The sequence below is a fragment of the Sarcophilus harrisii genome, chromosome 2, assembly GCF_902635505.1.
Source record: "Sarcophilus harrisii chromosome 2, mSarHar1.11, whole genome shotgun sequence".
In the NCBI taxonomy this organism is placed as follows: domain Eukaryota; kingdom Metazoa; phylum Chordata; class Mammalia; order Dasyuromorphia; family Dasyuridae; genus Sarcophilus; species Sarcophilus harrisii.
This window is the reverse complement of record NC_045427.1, coordinates 223,138,714-223,159,313: the sequence shown is the minus strand read 5'-3', so window position 1 is coordinate 223,159,313 and position 20,600 is coordinate 223,138,714. Positions and strand designations below refer to the sequence as shown.

At 44.1% G+C, this 20,600-nt stretch overlaps 1 protein-coding gene across 3 annotated transcripts in view; it reads left to right on the top strand.

Annotated features, from left to right (window-relative positions):
• SULF2 (sulfatase 2) overlaps positions 1-20,600 on the top strand; it is a 135,988-nt gene that overhangs the window by 106,111 nt on the left and 9,277 nt on the right. For all 3 annotated transcript variants that reach the window (XM_023494530.2, XM_031951578.1, XM_031951579.1), the window contains 6 exons: positions 2,081-2,137; positions 8,043-8,172; positions 8,649-8,862; positions 15,753-15,981; positions 16,223-16,319; positions 18,705-18,799. In XM_023494530.2, the coding sequence (XP_023350298.1) occupies positions 2,081-2,137; positions 8,043-8,172; positions 8,649-8,862; positions 15,753-15,981; positions 16,223-16,319; positions 18,705-18,799 (822 nt within the window). The remainder of the gene's footprint in view (positions 1-2,080; positions 2,138-8,042; positions 8,173-8,648; positions 8,863-15,752; positions 15,982-16,222; positions 16,320-18,704; positions 18,800-20,600) is intronic.

The window sequence follows — 20,600 nt, the reverse complement described above, 5'->3', positions numbered from 1 at the left end:
AAGATAACTTGACCATTAGGCAAAATGCAGAAAGCTGGTCTTTTCTCCTGGCCAAATATCTAGAGTTAATGCAATATAAATGCAAAGGCTTAAAATTAAACCAATTTAAGCCCCAGTTCTAACCTTCCATGTGACCCTAGCCAGCTGATATTTCTGAGCCTCAGTTTCCCTCATGTTTAAAATAGGGCTACTAATCTACACCCAAAGAGAGGACTGTGAGAACTGAGTGGGAATTACAACATAGCATTTCACTCTTTTTGTTCTTGTTTGCTTGCATTTTATTTTATTTCTCATTTTTTTCCCTTTTTGATCTGATTTTTCTTGTGCAGCAAGATAATTGTATAAATATGTATATGTATATTGGATTTAACATATTGGACTACTTGCCATCTAGGGGAGGGGTGGGGGAAATTTTGGAACACAAGGTTTTGCACGAGTCAATGTTGAAAAATTATCCATACATAATTAAAAATAAATAAAAAGCTTTAATTTTAAAAAGTAAATATTAAACCAGACATCAAATACTTAAATAGATAAGTAAATAAATAAAGTGGGGCTACTTGGGAAGTAATGGGAAATAGTGGAAGATGCTCTGGTTGTGGAATCAGAAGAAAGACTTGGATTCAAATCCCAAATCTTCCATTTCACTACCTTCCTGACCTTGGGCAGAGTCAGGGACCCTGGTTTCAAAACGCAGCCTTCCTACTTCCTATGCACGTACCTCAGTTTCTTCATCTGTGAAAAGGAGAGGGTTGGATTAAATGGTCATAAAAAGCTCTTCCAGCTCTAAACATGACCCAGTGAGCCATGATCTTGTAAGTGACATTGCCTGTCTGCAAAATAAGGGGGTTAGACTAGATCACTTTGGGATCCATGAATTTGTTGGGGAGGAGGAAGAGAATTATTTATTTTCTCTAACCTCTGCCCAAAATTGCGTTCTGATTATTAAAAACATTATATTCCAAAAAGGGATGCAGGGGATTCATTAGTCTTCCGTAAGTTTCCACAGCACAAACAAGAGCTCACATTCTCCAGCGTCCCTTGCAGTTTTAAGAGTTCTGCCATTCTGCTCATGTTGTACCTGTCTCCTTGGCCAAGTATGAAAATACAAGTTTCTCTGCAAGGCAATAGTGCCCTCTGGTGGGATATCGGGGCAAAGCAGAAGCTGCCGGACCGAACCTCCCTGCACTGTTAGCTGTCCAAATCCTGGACGGAAGGCGGAACCTTCCGGGCGCCTGTGATCTCATCATCCCCTTCCTGAAGCTTACATTTTCTCTCTGCTGGCTCCCTAGAAATGGGCTCCGTTTAACCGCCAGCTTATCTACATCTTATACCCCTAGACTAGATACAACCCCATATTGTTTCCCCTTGACCTCCTTGGAAACGATCCTAAGTGGAAGGAACAGGAGGAAAGCTCTTTATTCAAGGAGCTTACTGTAGGGGATGTAGAGGTGCATGGGCTTTAATCCCAGCTCCAACAAGGACTCCTTCGTGTTCTTGGACAATTTCCTCTCTCGTAAGGGATGAAGATGCTTAAACACCATGTCCTGGGCACTGTACTAAGCACTGGGAATGTAAATTCAAGCCCAGAAATCAGTGCCTGCCCTCAAGGAGCTTGCGTTCTAATAGGGAATGAAAATATATAAAGCAGAGCTGGAAAGCAGGGGATGGGCTGACTTTAACTAGGTGAAATTCAGGCCAAAGCCCAATATGGACAATGAAAGGACATCAGAAATTGTGGTGCATTTATCACATCATAAATAATATAAAGGGTTCCCAGCATTACTGAGGAAGCTGAATTTGGAGGCAGAAGGCAAATTGGACATCCAGCTCTGTCTCTTACTGTGTGACACCGGGCAAGCTTTCTTTAGCTTTCCAAGTCATAAAATAAAAGTTTGTATTAAATTATTTCAAATGACCCTCCCAGCTCTAGATGAGATTCCAGGAGGACCCTTTGCCCTACAGATACCACATCCCCATTCTGTACGAAGGTTAGTTCCAAAGGGTTGGCAGATCCAAGCCCCACCAATCCCCTGGGGTTTGGAGGAGATGGGAATTGATTATTGTGTATTTTTCCTAGGTTCCACTTGAAAAAGAAGATAAAGGTCTGGAGAGACTCATTCCTGGTGGAGAGAGGGTAAGAAGAAAATGTTTTAAGGAAACTAGTCATAAATAGTCATTCAGCTGTTAAGGGCATAATATGTACAGAACATTGTGCCAGGGGAGATACAAAATTAAAATAAAATAGTTTCTGCCCTCATGAAGCTTACAATTTAGGAGAATAATTGTTACACAGTTTTATATAAGTGCATTGAGGACTAAACCTGTCTGAGCAAGCTCGTTACTGACCAGGAAGCTCGGGGACAGCTTCCTAGAGTGGGTGGTATTTGAAGTTAGACTTTAAAAGAGAAGGAAAAAGAGAATTCCTTTATATCTAAAGCATTTTCAGTCTCTGAGATGAAGGCCCAGGAACAGAGGAGTTATGTTCTATAAGGAATGAGGACATCTTCTCTTTTGTGACTTGAGGAAAAGCAACTAACAAGCATTAATTAAATATCTACTATGTGCCAAAGACTGTGTTAACTGTTGGAAATACAAATATAAAAGTGAGATAGTCCCAAACGTTCTGCTTGGAGAGAGCAGCATGCATCATGTTTGTAGATAAATACAATAAATACAAAATGCGTGTACAGAAATTTGTAGTGAAGTTGTGTTACTAATAGCTGAGGAAGTAGCAAAAGGCCTCTTGAAGGAAACTATTTAAGCTGAGCTTTGAAGTGAGCGAGGATTTTCAGGAAAGATGGAAGAGGAATAGCATTCCAGGGGGATTACCCAGACAAAGGTGTGAAGGCAGGAGTTGGAATGTTGAGTGTGTGGAATAGCAATCCGGATTGTTTTGGCTGCAGTGTAGGGTGCATAAATCAGCTCAGAAAAACAAACCAGCACCCAGATTATAAATAACTATAAATAGCAAACAGAAAAGTTTGCATTTTGTTATAAAGGTTATGGAAATGACACGAAATGACACGGCCAGACCTGTGCTTTAAGAATATCGATTTCACTGGTGTTATAGCTTGATTCTGTAATCCCAGCTGCTGGGACAGTTGAGGCTGGTGGATCACTTAAGTTCCAGAGTTTTTTAAGCTGCAGAAAGGCCAACACCGACAAGGTGTCTATCCTAAGTCCGGCACCAGGGTGGTGGGATCCTGGGAAAAAGGGAGAATCAGTCTGCCTAAGAAGGGACACACTGGCCCAGCTCAGAAAAATGGAGAAAGTTAAACCTTTGGGATCAAGTCCATGAGTGACTGCTGCACTTGTAGCCTGGGCCGGATAGGGAGACTGAGTCTCCAAAACAAAATATCAGTTTGAGTATGTGGAAGGTGAATTAGAGAGAGAGCCAGGGAGAGCATTTAGGAGGTTTTTGAAGAGTCTCGATGAGAGGTGAAGAGATCTAAACTAGAGTGTTAGGGGGGATGAAAAGTGGGATTATAGGAGAGATATGGAGATGGAATAGCAAATGATTGAACTGAAGAGTAAGAGGTGAAAAAGGAAGAAAGAGAAAGCAAGAGAGAGAGAAAGGAAGGAAGGAAGGAGAAAAGGAAGGAAGGAAGGAAGGAAGGAAGGAAGGAAGGAAGGAAGGAAGGAAGGAAGGAAGGAAGGAAGAAAGAAAGAAAGAAAGAAAGAAAGAAAGAAAGAAAGAAAGAAAGAAAGAAAGAAAGAAAGAAAGAAAGAGAAAGAAAGAAAGAAAGAAAGGGAAAAAAGAAAGAAAGAAAGAAAGAAAGAAAGAAAGAAAGAAAGAAAGAAAGGAAGAAAAGAAGGAAGAAAGGAAGAAAGAAAGAAAGAAAGAAAGGAAGGAAGGAAGGAAGGAAGAAAGGAAGAAAGGAAGAAAGGAAGGAAGGAAGGAAGGAAGGAAGGAAGGAAGGAAGGAAGGAAGAAAGAAGGAGGAAAAGAAGGGATTGAGGAAGGAAGGACAGATACCATAGTGTACGGCATCACAGTCCTGACAGTAAGTTAATTATACTAAATGCTCACAAGCTGGGATAGTGGTGGCCAAAAGAAGGATGCTGCCCTTTAAAGAGAGCACAATGGATAGAGCACTGGCTCTGGAATCAGGAAGATCTGAATTCAAATCCAGCCTCAAATACTTACTATCCATGTGATCCTGGATAAGTCATTCAATATTAATTTGCTTCAGTTTCCTCAGCTGTAGAATGGGGATAATGATAGCACCTATTTCACAGGGTTTATGTGAAGATTATATGAGATAATAGTTAATAATAACAAGTATTTATAATAATACAATACTATTATGAGATTACAATAATAATAAGCATAGTGCTTGGTACTTAATAAATATTTATTCCTCACTCCTGAAAACAACAGGAAAATAGGAAGAGGGATGGGTTTAGGCACAGGAAGAGTCTGATGGTACTGAGACATTTGGAGAACTATCCTAGCAGAGCTTAGACTCAGCAGAATTCTGCAAAAATCTGAGACATCAGTGGTAAGTATGAGAGGCTTAAGGACCATTAATGAGGAGAGAAGGAAAGAAGGTGGATCATGTTTTTTTTTTCCTCCTTATGATTATTTCTAAAGTTTCATTGACAAGGGGCAATTTGTTCTAGACATCACCAGCAGCAAACAAGGGCTGAAATTAGGGATACTGGACACAAATAGTCAGCTAGCATTTATTAAATACCTGTGCCTAGCTAAGTGTTGGGAACACACAAAATAATAGCCACGCTGAGATTTGAAGGAAGGTAGGAAAACTAGGAAATGGAAATGAGAAAGAAAACTGTAAGCAATCGTTCAGCCAGTAAGAATGAAAGGAGTCAGCATGGAACAGCAAGGAGGCCCGTGTCTCTGGACTTAGACTGGTAGGGAGTATGATGAAAAAAAAGAAAAACAGAAAGATAGCAGAGAGCCAGATTATGATGGACTTTAAAAGCTAAACAGAGAATTTTATTTTTGCTCCTGGAGATAATGGGAAACCACTAGAGTTTGTTGAATCAGGCAGAGGAGGAATGATATGGTCGAATTTTTACTTTAGGAAGATCAATTTAGCAAGTGAATGAAAGATGACCTGGAGAGGAAGATCAACCAGCGGGCTACTACTGTAGTCTGAATTTGATGTGACAAGAGATTGCAACAGGATGACAGCAGTGACAGAGGAGAGAAGGAGGTGTATGTGAAAGAGATGACAGGGTTTGACTAAGGTTTGGATATTAGGGGAGAGAAGTGAGAGAAAGTGAGGCGTTAAGAATCTAGGTTACAAGTCTGGGTCAGTAGTAGAGTAATGATATTCTAAAGAACAAGAGAGAAATCAGAAAAGGGGAAAAGTTTAAGGAAAAAGATTAATTCAGCATTGGACATGCTGAGTTTAAGATGTCTATGGGACAATCAGTTCAAGATATTTAACAGGTATTTGCAGATGCAAGCAAAAGTAAAGATTTTGAGAAGAGAAATTAGACCTAGAGTCATTTGCATAGAAATGAAAATTGAATCCGTGAAATATGTTTTAAATGTTTATACATGTATAACTTATATCAGATGGCTTGCTCTCTTGGGGAGGGAGGAAGAAAGTTTCAGAAAGAGGGAGAAAAAATTGCAACTCAAAATCTTGCAAAAATGAATGTTGAAAACTATCTTTACATGTAATTAGGAAAAACAAAATGATATTAAGTGGGGGCAGGAATTGAATCCATGAGATTCAGTTGAGATTATAAAGTGAAATATTATTGAGAGAGAAAAGAAGAGGATCCAGGAGAGCTTTGGGGAACATCCACCATTAGTGAATGTGACCCAAATGAAGGTCCAGCAGAGGAAACTAAGGAGAAGTAGTCAGGTAGGAGGAGAACCAGGAGAAAGTAGAGTCCCTAAAACCTAAAGAGGATGTTTGACAGAGAGAATTGCATGGTGATTGAAGGATGAGGATTAAAAAAAAAAAAAAGCTATTATATATGACCATTAAGAGCTCCCTGGTAAGGCTGGAGAGAACAGTTTTGGTTGGATGATGAAATTGGAAGCCAGATTTAAATTTAAGAAGAGAATGAGAGGAGAAGAAATGGAGGTCCTGATTATAGAAAAGCTTCTCAAGGAATTTAGCCACAGAAGGGAGGGGAGACCCAAGACAATGACCCTTGAAGACAGAAAGATCAAATGAGGTATTTTTGAAAATGGGGAGGCTGTAGAGATGAGTAGACTGATTATAGTAGCATTCATGTTAGAGTAGGGATAATGGGTCACTTTGCTGGAGAAGATGAGATAGAATGGGATTACTTGTGTATAGAGAGAGGTTTACTTTGCCAAGGAGATGGGCTACTTATTTGTGTGAAATGGCAAGAAGCATCTAAGTGATGAGATGAAGAACAGGGAGAAGATGGAATTTTCAATGAAAGCTCTGTTTTTCAGTGAAGTATTAAGTAAGGATCCCACATGAGAAGGTGAAGGGAGGGAAAACGGTGAGGGAGGTTTGAGAAGGGATGAGAAGATTTGGAAAAGCTACCGTGGTGAGTGGGACAGTAAATTGATGAAGGTATAAAAGGACTGAGTTTCCATAATGAGGGCCCAGTTGAGATTATATAACATAAATCTGCAGTTGACCCAGTCAGCATAATTTCTTGACTTTTTAAGCTTTATTTAGCAGCATGTAAGTACTACCAAAGGTGATGGGAGTGATCCAGTGCTGAGGTTTGGCAGGGCAAGATCTTGGATAGGATAAAGCATCTACGGATCCCAGAGATGTCAATGCAAAATCGAACTGGTTCACCGAGGCTATCCAGATGGGAAAAGGAAGAGTATAGAGTGGAAGGGTAGATGGGGACCTAGGAAAGAACCGAGAACAAGAAGGATTGAAGGTCCTGATATGGCTAAATGGAGTTCAAGGCAGGATAAGTGGAATAATTGACAATGATCAAATAAGGGTTTTCAAAGTTCATGAAAGTGAAATATGCATTTGTGACAGCAAGAACAAGAGGATGACCATCTCCACGTGTAGACATGGTGTGATGGAGGAATAGCTCATGGGAAATCCATTCATTGAAGAATTAGGAGGCTAAGGTATATCAGTGGGTTTTCTGAGGTCCCCTATTGGAAGGACAGGAGTTGGTGAAGACTCACTTAGGGAGGAAGGAGTATTCTGGAGGTCTACAGATACCTATAAGAATATTGATTGGGTTCTAAATATGATTGGAATGAAACCCATAAGGAGGAAAGGTTACTAAGTGATAATAGGAGAGCCACTGTAACCAAAGATGGGCAAGAGGTGGGGAGGAATGAATGCTCAAGTACAACTAGGGCCAGAAGGAGTGGCCAGAGAGGCTCCTCCTCAGGAGGAAACCAGTGAGGGCAAGAAAAATGGAGTATAAAAAGAAAAGGTCTAAAGATGAGCTCCAGAAAGGAAGAGACAGCTCTGGGGAAGGGGAGGAGAAATAAGGGAATGGTCAGTGAGGGCTGAGAAAGGGATATGAGCCATGCAAGCAGAGGATCAGAATCACTGAGATGGAGCGGGCGTAAAGGAGTGGAAGTGTGCTAACCAGTGAGGAATGAGTTCTGCAAGCCTCAGGTGGAGGTGTCCCGGGATGTCAGGCAGCTGTGTGACTAAGAAGGGAAGGAAGAAGGGAGTTAGTGTGGAAGGTACCTGGAGAGGAGCCTTGGGGAGCTGAAGACGTCCCAAATGAGTGTCTTAGAGCTCGGTTAATCTGAGGTCTTATATTTAGAAGAAAAAAAAAATTTTTAAACCAAATCAAAATGACAATTTTTCCCTTGAGCCTGAGATGCAGAAGATTTGTATGTATGAGGTAGATGCTGGAGACAGTTCTGGGAGAACCAAATTACTGTGTGAACTTGGCCAAATTCCTTCTCCTTCCTCTGTTTTGGTTTTTTCTCCTGTGAAATGAGGAGGTTGGACTAACTCGTCTTTAAGGTCCCTTCTTGCCAATATCCTGGTGCCAACTATGTTCTAAGAGTCCCTCCTAGATCTGAAATTCTGCGTTCCAAGGCCCTTGCCAGTTGTAAGTTTCTAGGATTTCTCTTTTCTGCAGAAAACTGCTTCATAAAAGAGAGAATGAAAAGGTGGATGCCCAGGAGGAAAACTTCTTGCCCAAACACCAGCGTGTGAAGGACCTATGCCAGCGAGCAGAGTACCAGACGGCTTGTGAGCAGCTGGGACAGGTGAGGAGCACATGCGAGCAGCTGGCCCCTGCGGGAGCCCGGGGGGACAGGCCTCGGGAACGGCTTCCCTTCCCATGGAAGAGCTAGGGATGAGGGCTTACGGTTCTAGAGCACTTTTCAGTTGTTACAGACTGCTTTATATCCGTTATCTCAGAAAGCAAAGGAGGGATGAGAGGGAGAAAATTTGAATTCCAGAAAGAAAGAAAACACTTTGCCCAAAGTTATCTAGAAAACAGGCAAGTTTTGAATTCTTGTTCCTTTCACCCAACCCAGTGCTCTTGATTGCTTTTAGTGGCTCTTTCTCTGTGGAGGTTAAGATGCCTGTTACAGCATCTAGGCCTTGGAGACCCCTTGGTGGTCTCTCTCTTCAGTACTACCCCCCCCAAGTCAGGATCATCTCCGAAAGGCCCCCACACCCACACCCACGGGCCCAGCCTCTGTCTGTGGGGCTCTGAGGAAGACTCCCCCTCTTACAGAAGTGGCAGTGTGTGGAGGACACCTCCGGGAAGCTCAAGCTCCACAAGTGCAAGGGCCCCCTGCGGCTGGGGGCCGGCCCGGGCAGCAGCAGCCAAGGCTTCTCCAATCTCATGGCCAAGTACTACAAGGGCAGTGCTGAGGGCTGCACGTGCGAGGACAATGAATACAAGCTCAGCCCCGCAGGGCGCAGGAAGAAACTCTTCTCCAAAAAAAGTGAGTGTCGGGGTCACCTGTGGAGGAGGGGGGGTGCTTCCTGCTGCAGGAAGGAAAGCAGGGCTTGCGATGGTGGGGAAATACCCTGGGAACGTGGCCCATTAGCCCACCCCACCCCCAGCAAAAGGAAAGAACTGGGGTTTACACTTTCCAACAACATGGGGTGCAGATCACCGAGCCTGGGGCGTTCTGGTGATATAGGGTATTTTCTGCTAAATAGTGACTGCCGTGTTTCAATAGCTCATCAGGGGTCCTCAAACTATGGCCAGCGGGCCAGATGCAGCAGCTGAGGGATTTTATCCCCCTTACCCAGGGCTATGAAGTTTATTTATTTAAAGGCCCACAAAACAAAGTTTTTGTTTTTACTATAGTCTGGCCCTCCAACAGTCGAGGGACAGTGAAATGATCCCCTGTTTAAAAAGTTTGAGGACCCCTGCACTTCAGAACCACAGAATTGCAGACTGTCTGATTTGGGAGGGAGTTTAGAAAGAACACAGAATAGGAGGTAGGAGGGCCCTTAGAACCCAGGAGGTCAGAGCTGAGAGGGAGCTTAGAATCCAGGAGGTCAGAGCTGGGAGGGAGCTTAGAACCCAGGAGGTCAGAGCTGAGAGGGAGCTTAGAACCCAGGAGGTCAGAGCCGGGAAGGAGCTTAGAACCCAGGAGGTCAGGCGAGAGGGAGTAGAACAAGGAAGTCAGAGCCGAGAGGGAGCTTAGACCAGGAAGTCAGAGCCGGGGAGCTAGAATCGAAGTCAGAGCCGAGAGGGAGCTTAGAACCCAGGAGGTCAGAGCCGAGAGGGAGCTTAGAACCCGGGAAGTCAGAGCCGAGAGGGAGCTTAGAACCCGGGAGGTCAGAGCCGGGAGGGAGCTTAGAACCCGGGAAGTCAGAGCCGAGAGGGAGCTTAGAACCCGGGAGGTCAGAGCCGAGAGGGAGCTTAGAACCCGGGAGGTCAGAGCCGGGAGGGCCCTTAGAACCCGGGAGGTCAGAGCCGGGAGGGAGCTTAGAACCCGGGAGGTCAGAGCCGGGAGGGAGCTTAGAACCCAGGAAGTCAGAGCCGAGAGGGAGCTTAGAACCCAGGAAGTCAGAGCCGAGAGGGAGCTTAGAACCCGGGAGGTCAGAGCCGAGAGGGAGCTTAGAACCCGGGAGGTCAGAGCCGAGAGGGAGCTTAGAACCCGGGAGGTCAGAGCCGAGAGGGAGCTTAGAACCCAGGAGGTCAGATGGGAGGGAGCTTAGAACCCAGGAGGTCAGAGCTGAGAGGGAGCTTAGAACCCAGGAGGTCAGAGCCGGGAAGGAGCTTAGAACCCAGGAGGTCAGAGCTGAGAGGGAGCTTAGAACAAGGAATGTCAGACCTGGGGGGAGCTTAGAACCCAGGAGGTCAGAGCCGAGAGGGAGCTTAGAATCCAGGAAGTCAGAGCCGAGAGGGAGCTTAGAACCCAGGAAGTCAGAGCCGAGAGGGAGCTTAGAACCCGGGAAGTCAGAGCCGAGAGGGAGCTTAGAACCCGGGAGGTCAGAGCCGGGAGGGAGCTTAGAACCCGGGAGGTCAGAGCCGGGAGGGCCCTTAGAACCCGGGAGGTCAGAGCTGAGAGGGAGCTTAGAACCCGGGAGGTCAGAGCCAGGAGGGCCCTTAGAACCCAGGAGGTCAGAGCTGGGAGGGAGCTTAGAATCCGGGAGGTCAGAGCTGGGAGAGGACCTTAGTGCACAACACATCAGAGCTGGAATAGACTATCAGGGCCAGGAGAGACTTGTGAATATGGTGTCATTTTTGAAAAGGGACTTAGATCCAAATCTCTTCATTTACAGAAGAATAAAATAACACCCAAATTTGCCCAAATTCATACAACAATCTTTGCACTAGGACTCTCATACTTAGGTTCCTTGACCCCTCACACCTCGGGGTCAGGATGAATCGTTTTGGGTGATATCTGTGCTGGGCCTTTTGGAAGAGAATACATCCCACAAAGCACAGAGGGGAGGATGGCCTAGTAAAGAAAGAGATGGGGCAGACCAGAAGTCAGCTGTAAACTTTGTTTTGGGAATCAGAAGACCTGAGTTCAAATCCATCCTTTCCTCCTATTGCTGTATAACCTCAGACCGCTTACTTGACCTCCCTGGCCCTTATAGGTAAGAGATTTGATAACCTATGAGATCATTCTAGCTCTGAATCATCTGACCTTCCTGCTCTAATGCAGCACTGACTCTCCTTCACCATGGATGTCCCCAACAGCCCAAACAGGGAGCTCCTTGCCAGGCTAGACTTTATGTATCTTATATTTAAGGATTATTCTCATCTTCAGGCAGCTAGGTAGTGCCACAGGACAAGAGCACTGGGCCTGGAATCAGGAAGACTCATCATCATGAGTTCAAATCCAGCCTCAAACACCCTAGGCAAGTCACTTAACTCTATTTGCCTCAATTTCCTTATCTGTAAAATGAACTGGAGAAGTCAATGACAAACCTAGACTAGCGTCTTTACCAAGAAAACCTCCAAAGGGGTTACAGAGAATTGAACATGACTGAAAAATGACTTCTGAACAGTACTTATCCTCCCTGACCCATTTGTGCCCACCTCAGGAAGGTGAAATCCTCTAGAGCAGCTGGCATTCTCTGCAAGCTGGCCCTTTCCCAGGCCGGTCCCAGCTCCCCTCTGACTTAGATAAATGTGGCCATTTGAAGGATGAAGTGCAATTAGATGTGGCAGGCAAGAGCTCACAGCCATCATTTCTCCACTATGTTTCTTGCCTCTCATCCCACAAATGCGGATTCTCAATTATTTAGCAGATTATTCTTTCTCCATAATGACCTGGCACATGCTTCAAGACAGAGACTTCAAATTGATTTCCCCCCCCCCCATTATATTCCCTCACAGTCTGATTACTAACTACTAAGCTAATTTTTTTAGGTGAATAAAATTATTGGTTTCAAGATTGAATTACACAGCAACACACTCTGTTTTAAGCATGCAGCATGGTAGATAATCTTTAAATAACACAAGGGCTTGAGACTCAATTAAGCATTTTTTTCCCTCTTTAAAAAAATGCAAAGAAAATTAAATTCATAGTAGCCTGAGGACTGACTTCCCAGGCAGGGACTCAAGCTGGTCCTCGATAAGTGAGGCTTTGAGAACTGGCTACAGACATGGTCAGGGGTGACAGATGATCCAGTTTGGCTGCAATGGAAAAGTATTCTAGGGGACATGATGTGAGATTGGCTGGCAAGGTGGGTTGGAGGCCAGATTGTGGAACACTCTGGATGCTAATGAGGACATGAGATTTGGAACTATAAGGAACCTCAGTGATCACCTAGTTAATTCAATGAACAGAAAAGTTATTAAGAGCTTAAGTAACAGGTTGCACAATGGAATAGAGTGCTAGGCTTGAAGTCGAGATGACCCTGAGTTCAAATTCTACTTCAGACACTTGGTAGCTGTAACTCTGGGATAAGTCACTTAGTTTCCGTGTGCCTCAGTTTTGTCATCTGTAAAATGAGATGTAGGGCTCTGTAATCTTCAAGTCCCACCCCCCAGTTCTGAATCTGTGATTTTAAGAAGAAAGACCTTTCCTCCCCACCCCGATTTCTAACAGTTATTGTTAGAATGAGGCAAAGCCCATTTCTGTCAGGTTTATAAGATTTAGAGCAGAGTGTGTTCCAGCAGAATACCCTCATTTTATAAAAGGGAAACCTTAAAGCCACCTGGTAGCAGAACCAGGATTCAAACCCACAACCTGTGATTCCAAATACAGTGCTCTTTTCTCTCTGCCACACTGGCAATGACCGTCTCTTAAGCAGTGGACTGATGGGGTCAGATTTGTGAGTTAAAAAGATTGATCAGCAAATAGAGAAGAAACATGATGAAATCCCAATTTTGCTGCACGGCTGTTGTGAAGAAACGTCCTTCTATTTTCATTGTAAAAATTTAGTCTGTGAATGAGAAAGCATTTTGCAAACCTCATGTAGTCTGCTGATGGTATTTTCCCAGGCCAGGCTTGCGAGTAACAGGACTTCAGGGAGGAGGGGGAATCCAGTAGACAGCAGATCCATCTCCCCTCCTACGAACGTGATGCTCATCGTCTCAATAACAGAGTCTGTCAGTCTGCACACATTTGTTAAGCAGGAATGATGGGCTATGTACCCTGTGCTGGGGGGCACACAATGTGTAAATAACTGGATACCTACAAGTGCATATGTGTGTGTCTTTGTACGCGGGGAAAGCAAGGAAAGGCCCTCTGACTGACGGTGAAATTTGAGCTGAATCTGAATGGTGCAGTGGACAGAGACCAGTCCCTGAGTTGGGAGGGTCTGAGTTCAAATGTGAACTCAAACACCTGGAGTTCACTTGCCCTGGTCAAGTAACTTAACCCTATTTGCTTTGGTTTCCTCATTTGTAAATGAGTTGGAAAAGGAAGTAGCAAATCACAGGAAGAAAGGAGGGAAGGAAAGAAGTGAAGGACAAAACTAAGAGATCTGAAAAATGAGGCAGGGAAACCATTATGCATCAGGAGCAGCCGGGACGAAAATACTTAGTTGGGAAGATAGCGTGTGATGCTTGAGGAAGATGAGAGTGTGTGGAGTGAGACAGGGCTATGTCACATGTTGATGGAGGACCCGAGTTCTAGGCACACGATGAGCACTTAAAATGCTTGTAGATTATTTTAATGATATTATGGCCTTTTGACTAGAAGTGCCCCCGAGGTAATATTGGGATAAGAGTGTGACTTTGGACAAATCATTTAACCTAAATGAGCCCAGTTACTCCACCTCTAATGTGAGAGAGCTGGACTGGATCATCTCCAACAATCCATCTATTTCCAGGCATTTCATCACCACGTATTTATTAAATGTCCACCATGTGCCAGACAATACCCTGCTAGGCAAGGGGAATGCAAAGGCCAAAAAAAAAAAAAAAAAAAAAAAAAAAAAATCCAAAAGGGAGAGTGTCTTCTTCAAGAAGCTTGCAACCTTCCAGGGGAGAAATCCATTATACCAGCCCACTTCAGTAGAGCCCAGTTTAACTATCTACCAGCGAAGAGTCAAAGGGGAGACTGGGGCTCGGCCACCCCACAAAGGAGCAAAGCTGCTTCATCAGGGACCCAGAGGAGTGACACCTTTGAGTGATGGGGGCTCTCCAGGAGTTAATGGAACATACAGCTTGGGTCTTTGTTCCTGTCAGAGCCAGGGTTTATGAGTTCATAATAACCCATTAACTTTTTATGCGTATGAATCATTGCCACCAGACCCTCTCTGAATGAAGGCTCCTTCAAGGACTTGATGGCAGGGAACAGCTAGGTAAAAACAGTGAAGTGAGCCAAGGGAGACAGCTCAGAAACTGGAGGATTCTGGGTCTAAATTCCTTGTGTTCCATCCCCTCAGCTGGCTTCTTCCCCAGGCTGTGCTACACAAACAGAGCTCACTATATTTATAGTTATCTGGCCCTGGCCAACCAACCTTGCTTAACCACGCCATCATCTTGCAATACCTCAGTCTTCCTTGACACCGCCACCTTTCCATCTGTTGGCAACTCTGGAAATAGTAATTAAATTAACCCTACCTTTATTTCTGCAAAGTCTGTACCAATTGATTGCCCTAAGGATCCATTTACCATCTATACCCATAACTTTCCAACTAAACTCCTTTTCTAAGCCACCATCCTCTATCCCTGTCTGAAAATATATGATCTTTAAGGGAAGAAACTGTCCCTTTTGTACTTGTTTCACACAATGAGTGTTTAATATGTATTTCATTATTACTTTATCTCACTTTTCATTAGAACAAAACTCCTTGAATAGTTCCCACCCTGGGCCAGGGGAGTTGGGAGCAGAGAACATGGGAAAAGCACAAAGCACAGATTTAATCATCATCCTAGGTTTTCTTCCTAAGTATTTCTCAGGCCTCCTTGGGCTCCTTCCCCTTTACTCCCCCCCACACACACACACATACACATATGCACACACATTTCCCATAGACCAACTACATGCAAAAAGAAAGAGACACTCACTGACCTTTTGAATTTTAGGGAAACAAGGGACAATAAAGTGAATACCATAACCTCCCTTCTATCTTACTGGGTTGATAAGAAAGACTATATGGAAATAGCAGATAGGAGGCCTGGAGCATTTGTTGTGGAGCTATGAACAATCAGCAAACTCAATCAACAAACATTTATTAAGTACCTACTATGTGTCAGGCAATACACCAAGTGCTAGGAATACACTTAATCCCCACCCTCAAGCAATATATATTCTAATGAGAGAATGCAACAGATTAAGGATTATGTACCTACAAGATGAATAGGGAGCAGATGGTAGATAACCTGAAAGGGGAAGTTTGAATTAGTATCTAGGAAGACCAGAAAAAAAGCCATCTATAGAAGGTAGGCTTCTAAGCAAGGCACTTTCACTAACTGGATCCAAAAGATTCTCCTACAATGCAGATGCACTGAATTAAATGATTCTCAAGATTCCCCCCCCCCAAAAAAAAATTCTATGATTGTGGAATTTTATTTCTCGTTTTGTTGTTGTTTTTAAAGACAAGCCTATTTTCTAAAGGGAAAAGAGAGAATCTAACTGTTAGCAACTGGAAGGAATGCTACCTTACCTAATCATGGTAAACATAGGATGATGAGGCAGGTGGAGGAGGCAGAAAGAAGAGTAAGTTAGAGGATGTGGAGGGAAAAAAAAGGCCCAATAGACATAACAAAGAGAGCACAGGATTGGAACTAATTTTAAAACCTGGTGCTTTTACTTAGTAATTCCTTTGGGCCTCCATTTCCTTCTCTGGAAAATGAGGAAGTATAAGGAGGAGCTAGAAAAATAACACAGGGGTCTACAAATCTCAAGAGGGATGAGCATGAACAGGCTGGTCCTGAAAAATAACTGCAGACGCCTTCGCTTTGTAGAATACAAGGCCAGCTACATCCGGAATCGCTCGATCCGTTCGGTCTCTATTGAGTTGGATGGGGATCTTTACAGCCTGGGACTACAGCCTAGGAATATCAGCAAGCGGCACAGGCTGGAGACTGGAGGGGCCCCCGAGGACCAGGAGGAGAAAGATGGTGGCAGCGAGTTCAGCGGCACTGGGGACCTGCAGGAGTACATGGCCCCCAACCTCATCAAGGTAACCCACAGGTAAGGTTGGTTCCAAGGCATCCCCACCTGGGGCTGGTTCTGCAGCTTCTCTGGAATGGGGAGAGAGGAGAAGGAAGCCTTGGAGTCAGGGCTATGTGGAGAGTGAGAGGGTGGAGAGGAACTGAGTCTGGCCATATGATGACTGAGCCTTCGTCAGAAGCTTTAAAACGTGCAAGCCAGTGGGTAACGAGCTTCTCTTCTCATTCAGTGATAGTCTCTTTCTTCCATTCCATTTGGACAGGTGCTATATCCTGGAAAACGACACTGTCCAGTGTGACCTAGACTTGTACAAGTCACTGCAGGCCTGGAAAGATCACAAACTGCACATTGACCATGAGGTGAGTGGCCCCAGGCTTGGTCACCGAGGTTTCTCCCTTCCCTAACACAGGACCGACCACCTGGCTACCAGTGCACATCCGAGACCAGGAGGGTGGAAGGGTCACTGCTGGAGGACATGTGCATACTTTTCCCCAAAGAACCACTAGTTGGAGGAGGTAGAGGGAGGAAGAAATGGAAGTTTTTGGATAGGCTTGGAGGAGGGAAAAGAGAAGGAAAAGCACTTATTACGCACCAGGCATTGTGCTAAGCACATTGAGAGGGAAAGGGGTAATTTTACAAACCCTGTGAGGGAGGTGTTATTTTCTCCATTTTATATCTGGGGGAACTGTCTGGAATGCTCCACCTAGTGGCTTGCCTAGAGTCAAGATAGCTGGTAAATGTCTGAGGTCATATTTAAACTTGGGCCTTTCCAACTTCAGCCTTAATACTTCTATCCACTGAGTGACCTAGATGCCTTGAAAGGAACAAAGGAAAAGGTCACATATGTAATAATAATCAACTATTCAATCAGAAAATATTTATTAAGCACACATTACATGCCAGGAATTCAGGTTACCAAGACCAAAAGTGAAACTGTTCTTGAGGAACAGAGAATTCCATCTGTCAGGGAATATACAGACTAGATATAATAGAATAAATGCAAAAGAAATATAAAAACAAAGTTAAGGAGAAAGGGCAGTTGGTTTGGAAAAGTTTCAGGTAGAAGGTACTGGAGACCTGAGTCTGGAAGAAAGGAATTCCCTGAAGCACAGGTGAGAAAAAAGTGCATTTTAGGCAGAGGGGAGGGCCCAAGGTGAGGTACTGTGTGTGAAGAACAGAGAAAAGCCTAATTGAGCAGAATCATTGACTCACTCCATTAGCATTTATTAACCATCTATTATGTGGCAAGCACTGAGGATACCAAGAAAGGGGAAAAAACAAACCAGCCCCACCTCCCCCAAACCTGGGCTCCAAGAGCTCACAGTTTAATGGGAGAAGACACTGTGCAAAATGCAAAACTAAGTACAAAACAAAGATGCAAACAAGATATGAGGGAAGGTCCTAGCATTGGCGAGGCTCAGGAGGCCTTCTTGGAGAAGGTAGAACTTCAGCTGAGATTTAATGAAAATGCTGTAAAGTTACCCATACATATAACCTGTAAATAAAAGGCTATTTAAAAAATTTAAAAAAAAAAGAGAGAGATTTAATGAAAGCCAAAGAAACCAGAAAGTAGCTTTAAGAAGAATGGAGCATTCCAGACACTGGTGACAGCCGATAAAAATGCCCAGAGTGGAGAGAGGATTTGAGGATAACAAGGAGGCCAGTGTCACTAGATTGAATTGCACAAAAAGGTGAGTTGGGGAAGGTGTAAGAAAGGTTGGCTAAGGCTGGATTATAGAGAGCTTTAAAAGCCAAACAGGATTTTTCTATTTTATTCTGGAAGCAGAATGTTGATTGAATAGGGAAATGGCAAGGTCAGACTTGCATATTAGGAAAAATCGTTTGATAACTGAGTGAAGGAGTGGGAAGAGACCAAATAATTGGCTTTTACAATAGTGTGGAAAGGAGAATAAGGTATAATGAGGCTAGAAATATAGTGGGGTCAGACTGGGGAAGGGTTTATAAAGCCAGAGTTGTGTATTTTTTTATCCTAGAAGCAATAGGGAGCCACTGGAATTTACTGAATAGGAGAGTAAAATCATTTCGGCCCCTAGAAGAACATTAAAGATCTGAGTTTAAATCCCAACCCCAATACTTACTAGGTATATGATCTTGGGCAAATTACACCCAGCCTTCTTAAATTGTGGGTCTCATGATCCCATTTGGGGTCTCCTAAGTGATTATGGAATTATGATTTATTATCAGTAAATGTTTGATTTGTATACCTCTATATCCAGAGTCACGTAAAAATTTCTTAGGCAAAAAGGGGTCATGAGTAGAAAAAGTTTAAGAACCCCTGTTCTATATATAATATGAAGGGATTGGACTCAATCTCTACTATTCCAACTTTGTCCCTGTGAGAAAGAGTGTGACTGGGAGGTGGGACAACTTTCCACCTCTAAAAATTCTTAAATTCTCACCCCTGATGAATGGGGCTATCCTTCTTAAAGTTAGGGAAGATCAAGCATCTTCTGGAGATGAAGGTGTCCAGTGTATTTCATAGCTGTGACCAAGGACAGCCCTCATCAATGTGCAGAGAAGAATGAAGCAGCCCTCTCTCGATTCACACCAGAGACCTATGGGGCTAACTTTTTTTACTTAGCCCTAAACATGACTTTGAAACTACTTTTGAAAACTGTCCCGAAGAGGGACTGCTGACACCCAGAGTTAAGGAGCCCTGTGTGGGAGGCATCAGCCCCAGAGGTTTATGGGTTTTTGATCTCCAACGGTCTTTCCTTTCCCAGATTGAAACGCTCCAAAACAAGATTAAGAACCTTCGGGAAGTTCGAGGTCACCTGAAGAAGAAGAGACCCGAAGAATGTGACTGCAGTAAGATGAGGTAGGAGGCAGCCGTGACTTTGAGGCTACTGGACACTTCAGAGGGATGGCAAGGGAAAGCTGGGCAAGATAGTTCAAAGTTGTAAATATTGTCAGATGTAGTTCTGTCTGGAAACAAGGGGAGAGAGTTTTTAAATGGCCAGGCTGAGCATCCCTTGATGAGATAGGGAAAGGATTCCCAGGCAATTAGCAGCTCTCACCGTGTGGGCCCTGCACCTACCAGATAGGAGTGATGTCTTCTGAGCAACCTTAACATCACCTCAGATTCAAGTCACTCTGCAAAATGGCCTGAGCAGGGGAAGAGGCCTGGGGAAAGTGCCTTTGCCTGCAGAAGACAGCCACCTATGTTGGGGTTAAATTCAGGCTGTCAGACCCGGCACCGCAGGTTCCCTTCCACACCACAGAGGCTCAGGCTACAGTTGTGTCACTGTAGGACAGCTCTCAGGTTTGGGGTCGTCCCTACTGAACCCTATCTGGCCCCAACATACGGGGCGGCCAAACTAGACTGCACTCAAGCCTCCAAAAACGCCTCCTTCCCGGAGTAGTTTTGAGGGAAATACTCTGAGTCCCAAAACATGACATCAATACCCGAGTCACTGACTATTTGGGCCCCACCTTTCAGCTGTTTTTCTGACTGGCTGTGATTTTGCTGTACATGATCAGCGGCACTAGAGGTCACTATTACCTTGGTCATAGAAGTGATACATTCCCCCACCCCCACCCCCACCCCCCCAACCTGGAAGGAATCTTGGACTGAGAAGCCGAGGTCTGCTGGGGAAAATGACTCCTAGTAAGAGAGCCCAGACTGGTCCCCCCCTTCCTGGTCTGGTACACCTTCCACTTGGGCCACGGCAAGTTCCCCATGCATTATAACCCTGATTCCAGATACCTGGAGCTGAAACTTGCTAGTATTTCTTTGAAGGGAATGAATTGTTTTAATCACTTAGAAAAACTCACTGCTTCAGTTCTGGGGCTAATGTTACCAGGCGAGTTTCAAAATATAAAGAACTCCTGGGGACTGTAGGGAGTGAATACGCTGGTATATCAGTAGCCATCCATCTAATATTACTCTTAGTGAACGGATGGATCCAAAGAGAGTTATTAATGCCTCCATATCAAATCGTATCCTCTCTCCAAAGAAGATCTCCAATGGAAGGCCCCCAGGGATCTCTGCTCAGCCTCCTGCTATCTTACTGTTTACTCAGTGACTTGAATAAAGACAGAGAGGGCTTGTTCATCAAATACACAAATGACACAAAGCTGGGGGAGGGATAGCTAAGGGGCTGGATAACACAAATCAGCCCTCAAAAAGATATCATTAGGCTAAAATTGGGCTGAACTTAATTAGATGAAACTTAATAATTTAATAATCTCAAGTCCGAGGTGGGGGTGGGGAGAAGCATGATGCTATGACTCATTGGACAAGATGCTTTTTATTGTACTACAAATTCAATATAAGTCAGCATTTACTGGATTAGCCAAATGAAAATTAAAAACATATAGTATCCAAGCATCAGGAGGTAATACTCCCCCCTCTAGGGCTCTACCCCAGCAAGACAACATGTGGGGTATTGTATTTCTAGGGGCTACATTTGGTAAAGACTATTGATAAACTGGAAAGTATTTAGAAGGCAAATAGGATAGTGAAGGGTTACAAATGCAATACATACAAGGATCAATTTGGTGAATAGGTCAATATGGCTGGGGAAGGAAGCCTCGAAGCTTCCTTGCTAGCTGCCTTCAGCTAAGTACTATACGTAGCTGCCATATGATGCTTGAAGGAACATCATATAGAATAGACT